Source organism: Acyrthosiphon pisum, chromosome A2 (assembly GCF_005508785.2).
Source record: "Acyrthosiphon pisum isolate AL4f chromosome A2, pea_aphid_22Mar2018_4r6ur, whole genome shotgun sequence".
Taxonomy (NCBI): domain Eukaryota; kingdom Metazoa; phylum Arthropoda; class Insecta; order Hemiptera; family Aphididae; genus Acyrthosiphon; species Acyrthosiphon pisum.
The window spans coordinates 97572650-97579034 of NC_042495.1; the positions used below are offsets into that span (position 1 = coordinate 97572650).

General features: G+C 28.1%; 2 protein-coding genes across 2 annotated transcripts in view; one reads left to right on the forward strand and one right to left on the reverse strand.

Moving 5' to 3' along the window:
* Positions 1 to 6385, forward strand: part of LOC115034022 — a 79392-nt gene that overhangs the window by 4070 nt on the left and 68937 nt on the right. The window lies entirely within an intron of this gene.
* On the reverse strand, positions 1300 to 5670 carry LOC100163969 (Werner syndrome ATP-dependent helicase homolog). Its single transcript, XM_001950829.5, has 14 exons — positions 5243 to 5670; positions 5010 to 5153; positions 4375 to 4610; positions 4200 to 4307; positions 3927 to 4117; positions 3708 to 3845; positions 3209 to 3542; positions 2923 to 3140; positions 2715 to 2841; positions 2570 to 2644; positions 2364 to 2499; positions 2163 to 2304; positions 1961 to 2084; positions 1300 to 1895 (listed from the first exon to the last, which is right to left on the reverse strand). Exons 1-14 carry the CDS (start codon positions 5348 to 5350, stop codon positions 1619 to 1621), a joined length of 2358 nt encoding a protein of 785 aa, XP_001950864.1. The 5' UTR covers positions 5351 to 5670; the 3' UTR covers positions 1300 to 1618.

Consider the following 6385-nt stretch of genomic DNA (forward strand, 5'->3'; position numbering starts at 1 on the left):
ACTTTTATATCTAAGGATTGAAAATTTAAAACAAGATTCCACGTAAATATTTAATTCTGTTGCCAAAAATTGGACGAAATTACATATTAAAAACCTAGAATAACTATTTTAGAAATATTTTGTTGTGATTGTATAATATTATTCGTGGGTATACTTGAAACTTCTAAAGTATACTATTATGATAGTATCATGGTTTGTTGTTGATGTATAACGCGTTATAAGTACCTAATAGATATTGTGATATGATTAATTTAGAATTTATTATAGGCACCTATTATATGTCAATTTTTTTTTAATACCATATAGGTATAATATTATGTCTTATACCTAGACTGACATATCGTCTCTGCTCAGAATCGTTTTTCTTATACAATGATATTATATATTATTGAATTCAAATTTAATACCATCCATTATACAGTGACCCACTTGTAATCTACTGTACAGCAGAGCGACATCCACTTACCCACCTTTTTTTAAATCGAAAACACCAAAAGTTTCTTGGAGGGCTAGATTGTCGTTTGATTGTTGGATAATGTACTAGTAATTGGTGTTTTAGTTCAAGAGTATCATTAAATAATATAATATCCAAGGCTATATCAATAATAAATTCAATTTTTTGAATTGCCTTGCCACCCCCCCCCCCCCCCAGACCTCTTCAACAAACACCTCTTTTTACTTACAGAAATATTTTAAAATGTGAAATGTATTTATGGCTTAGAAGTAATTTTTTTAAGAGGCCCCCCCCCCAAAAATTAAACCCTGCATCCGCCACTGTAGGATATTATTTCTTTTCAAGGATATAACCAATACAAAGTGTTGTAAATACATTATTCACATGGATTAAATACTGTTTTAAGCATAATATACCAAACAATGGTTGTATTCTATGATTAAAAAATCAAGTATTTATTTGTTATTATTAAAGTTTATATGAAATGCATTAAGAGCCATTAACCAAACCAATAACCATTTATGTTTTTAAAAATATTTAACGCTTCAGTAGCCAGCATGATACTATTTGTTTAAATATAAGTAATATTATGTAAAATGATTGAATACCTATTACCTATTATTATAGAACATTGCTGTTATAGGCAACTATATTAATTTGTCTAATTTAAAAACTGCACAACATTGTAATCTATTAGATAACAATAAAATCTAAAATAATTTTTTACTATCAATACATACAGGTGCATTTAAACTGACTACACAACACAATTCTGATAATTGTTAGTTGTTACCATGATTTGTTATAAAAAATTCTTGAACTTGTTATCAGAAAATCTTTCCTGATTACAGTATAATACTATAATACTAGTCTATAATAGCGATATAATACATTCACAATATGATCAGGTTTAATTTAATTTAAACAAACCGTAGTAATGTAATAAATAAAGATAGGAGCATAATCCGAATTATCATTGAATGACTTGCCACTTTTTGAGTAAAATCATATATTAACTATTAAATCTTAGATCAAATATTATAAATGTTGCCTTTTGGATAAACAGTTTACGGAGAAAACAATTATTTATAATTTGGGTATGAAAATAAAATAATTAGTCTTTGAAAAAATATATTATAATAATGATTTATATGCAATTGCATTTTAAAATTTGAACAGAGAGTTATTTTTTAATTTTTTAATCATGGTTTTATTAAGTTCTGTTATTGTTTCTTGACACATCCCATTTGATTCAGTATCGCAATATTTTCTTTTAGTTGGGGTATCATCGTTTTTTGGAATTGAACTACTATAAACTTCATTTATTTCTACATCTCCATCAACACCACATTTTTTTATTTCATCTGTATCACATATTTGACTGAAGATGGAGTCATCACATTCATCCCAAAAGTTATCACATACACTGGAATTTGAGTTACTATAAAAAAAGGGAATGAAACATAAAAAAAAATATGAGTAAATAACATTCATAGCTATATTTACTTAGTTTCGCATTGGTTCACACTCTCAGTCTTCGATTCTACAGGATATTTATTACAAACTTCTATCACCTTATCCACTATTGCTAGACCAAAACGATCAATTTTGGCTTCAGTAAACCCTTCAACTATAGAAAAAACAAATTGATAAGCAATAGTTATGATAAAAATCAACATTTAAAGATGATTAATTTATCATTTTTTACCATTTTTTAATTCAGATACATTTTTAGGTTTTAATTTTGCCACATTGATTAACAATTTATTACTTGCAATCATATAAGGCATACAGTCTGATTGTTGAGCCAATGTGGTTCTATACATCACCAAAGTCGAATAAATTGTGTTCTACAAAAATATAAGGTTATAAACATTTTGTTACTTTCAACATTAATTGAAACATTTACTTCTAATTCTGTGTTTTCAGTTGGTTGTTGAGAACTGTTATTTTGTGTACTTGGTGTAAGTTGTGTTATTTTTTCTTCACGATGATACTTCAATTTTATATCTAGGGTACCACAACCCTTATAAACATCTTTCAATCTTAAATAAGTAAATTAACAATATACAATTAGGTATGATACATAAAATATTTGTTTATGAATTGTATTACTTAATGGCTGATTTAGATTTGAACATTTTTAAAACATCCAATGATGGGTCTATTAGAATACCTGATTTCTTTCCACTATGATCAAAACAGTAATAGATCATTTTTATTAATAAGTTATAATTAATTTACTAAATTGTAATGTTACTATTTTATGAATTCGTATCCCTTGTCTGAAACTGCAACAGTACTGATTGGAAAAGAAAATGTGTTGCCTTCCTTGAATGTAGGGCAAGGATTTTGTTGTAGTAAACTTTCCCTCAAACACAATTTACCTGAATGACCACAAAATTGTATTATACTTGATAAAAATTCTCATCAGTTTTGGCATATTTTTGTAAAAATAATTTATATACCTAGTGCTTTCCAAAAAGTTTCTGTGTTATAGTCTCCTTTTCCGTACAATTTATGGGTCGTATATTTGGACAATTTATCATTCTTTTTACCACAAATGAAATTTACTATAGCCACAAGTCCAAAATAACCACCTAGTGCTTGTGCACATTGTAAGACTAATTGTATATCTTCAGTTAAATCTACATTATTATCAGGTTGCAATTTGTCAGTCTTTTGGCTGTTTTTTCAAAGAAATAACCATTTGAATTAATATAAAATATTTTGGAACTGAAAATAAATTCTTACTTATTTGTACAATTATCACAGCAGTCTGTTCTGATGATGGAAGTATCAGATTTAGTTGACGAAGAGACATCCTCAAAATAGGATAATAATAGTTGACGTCTACACAATCTAGTCTCCATGTACTGTTCGATGACCTTAGCCATCTTTTCTTTATGTGAGCGGTATGTATCATTTGTGAGGTTTGAAAGCATTATATGTCTATTGAGCACAATGTCAGCTTGATTGTAGAATATATGACACATGGCTGGCAAACCATCCCGTCCTGCTCGACCAACTTCTTGATAATATGACTCAATATCTTTAGGTGCTCCATAATGAATAACGCGTCTTACATCTATCAAAAAATAAATTAACAACTACTCAATATATTTAATAAATAAATCTAAATTCATAAATGTAATAGACAAATTGTAGGTGCACATAACAATTTCAGTAAATGTATTTCTGATGGTAAATTTTAATTTTATTTTAAAATAAACATAATCAATTAAACAATTACCTGGCTTATCAATTCCCATTCCAAAAGCTACTGTAGCTACAACAATTTGCAATTTATCTTTTACAAAATTTTCATGAACAGTATTTCTTTTATTCAGTGGAATGTCAGCATGATAAACTTCACATTCTATTCTGTTAGCTAAAATAAAATAATATTTATAATTTCACAGTAAATAAAATTAGAAAACAAAATCGATGGGAACTGGGAAAAAATATTTACATTTTAATTCTTGTGCAACTGCCTCGGTCTGTTTTTTTGTAGGGCAATAGATAATTGTGGCACCTTCAAAAAACATTTTTAACCCATTTTTTTTCATAAATTTATTCAAGTCAACAAATATACTTGTTTTTTTTGATACCTCAAAGTATAAATTTTTCCTGTCAAATCCCGTACACACATATTTTGGATTTCTAAAAGTAATCACTAATTAATAGATATTGATTCGATTCAAATTCTACATTTACAAATTAAATTATGATCAATCATACATACATGAGATTCAATGAATTGCAAATATCTTTACGCACAATTGGTGTAGCAGTGGCTGTTAATGCCATGATTGGGACATTGGGTAGTATGTTGCGTAATTTCCCTAAATTCCTGATATAAATATGAAGATTACTTAAACAGTTGAACGACATTATAAAATACAATAATTTCCACTGACCTATAAGAAGATCTGAAATCAAAACCCCACTGACTGACACAATGCGCTTCATCAATAGCCACAACAACAATTTTTATTTTTGTTTGTAAATCTTGTAAAATCTTTTTTGCTGAATCCGTGGCAATCCATTCTGGAGTTATATATAACACTCTAACTTCTCCCGAAAAAAGATTATTTAAAGCGTCTGCCTTAGACGTTTGAGCTGAGCCTAGCAAACATGCTTTTATATTGGCCATCTAGGAAACAAGTAAAATTCAATTGTGTATAATTTAAATAACTTTTTTACATAATTGTCTAGTTGGAATTTTTTTTTTCATTTTAACACGTTCACTGTGTGCTAACACGAATTGGCATCATGAGGATCAATTGGCAACACGTTTGATGCCATTTGTCATCCAATATATATTGGTAAGTAAATGGTTTATTATTCCATAATATAATGTTATTTTATTATTATTTAGCATGGATTTTACTTTTATCATATGCACTAGGAGAAAACTGCAAAAACACTTACGCAGTCAATGTGTCAAAAGCTTTTGTCTTTTTAACAATTATTTACCTTTACTGTTGGCATATAATTATGACATTTTTAGGTAAAATAAAAATAATAAACAAATAACAAATTTAATCCAAACCTCTAGAGAAAGTACTTGATCCTTCATTAGCGATATTAACGGAGAAACAACTATGGTTAAGCCTTTGCTATAAACTGCCGGATACTGATAACAAAGACTTTTTCCATAACCAGTAGACATGACCACACATGCGTCTCTTTTTTGCTGAAAAATAAAATATATACACATTATATATATATAAATATATACCAACAAATAAACAGAAACCAGGACAGTCAGTCTAAACGTCTTACTTCTAAAACTGAATATATGATTTCCCATTGCATGGACCGAAATGTAGAATGTCCAAAATATTTCCTAAGTGCAGATATGTGCTGCGGGCTAGGTTCAGTTGAAGACATTTTAAACTTTGAAACAGCGAATTAAAACTATTAAATTAATCACAATGCATAATGATTAAAGGCTTTACAGGAAACAATTAATTGTTCTAAGCATAGTATTCTTTGAATACGCCAGTCAAAAGTGATTTATCTGGTTTTGTTTTCGATTTGAATTTAATCCACAGTTTAACAGTTCATTCGTCATTGTTTTAAATAATTTCAAACACTTCAAACCTCTTATCACCATAACTGATAAAGTTGTATTGTTGAAACCATGGCTAAATAAACTGGTCACATAAGAACAAAATATGCACTTTACCGGGAACCATATTTTTAAATTTTGTTATGTTTAAAAATCCTTGGATTTTCTTCAACAGTATCTTTTGATTTTTATGATAGGAAAGTGAATCTCGTTGGTACTTTGAAGGGTAAAAAGTAAAATTTTCTTATATCTTTTAAAAGCGCAGAGAAAAAATTTAAGGAAAACATGAAATTGTTCGTAAATCGGTTTTCGACAAAATCGATTTTGGTTTTTGGTGTAACTCTAAAATAAATAACCATAGATACATGAAATTTTCACTGGTTTCATATATTACTATATTAGCATTTTCTATACATGATAACATTTTCAAAAATTTGTTTTGAAATGTGTACGGACATTTTCAATTTCAAATTTTTTTAGGTTTTTTTTCTGTGAATGTCAAAAAAATGTTATTTGTTGGGTAAAAAAGCTTGAAAATTAATACAAAGCTCCTATTATATTTGTTTCAATGACATTTGAAAATTATTAAAAATCCAGTCATCATTTTTTTTTTTTAAGCATTTAAAGTTCAAATCTTGACAAAATACGTAAAAATCACAAAAATGTGCAAATTATTTTGAGTTAGAAATGCATAAAATATTTTAAATCTATAAGTTTTAAAATGTAATACAAGATTCCTCATGAGTTTTCCTACCTTTATTGAAAAATAAATGTCTACAAGAAAGCAGGAGTCAAAACGGGTTTGAACCCGGGTCGTACACCCGGGTTACCCGCAAAAATTTTACTCGGGTTTA

What these genes read in the sequence shown, in the direction of transcription:
- LOC100163969 (XM_001950829.5), bottom strand. Translation starts at nt 5,350, where the DNA reads ATGTCTTCAACTGAACCTAGCCCGCAGCACATATCTGCACTTAGGAAA. An exon ending in AATGGGAATTGATAAGCCAG is followed by an intron (nt 3,543 to 3,707) that starts GTAATTGTTTAA and finishes ATTTTTTGATAG; the next exon opens with ATGTAAGACGCGTTATTCAT. An exon ending in TGTGATAATTGTACAAATAA is followed by an intron (nt 3,141 to 3,208) that starts GTAAGAATTTAT and finishes TTGAAAAAACAG; the next exon opens with CCAAAAGACTGACAAATTGC.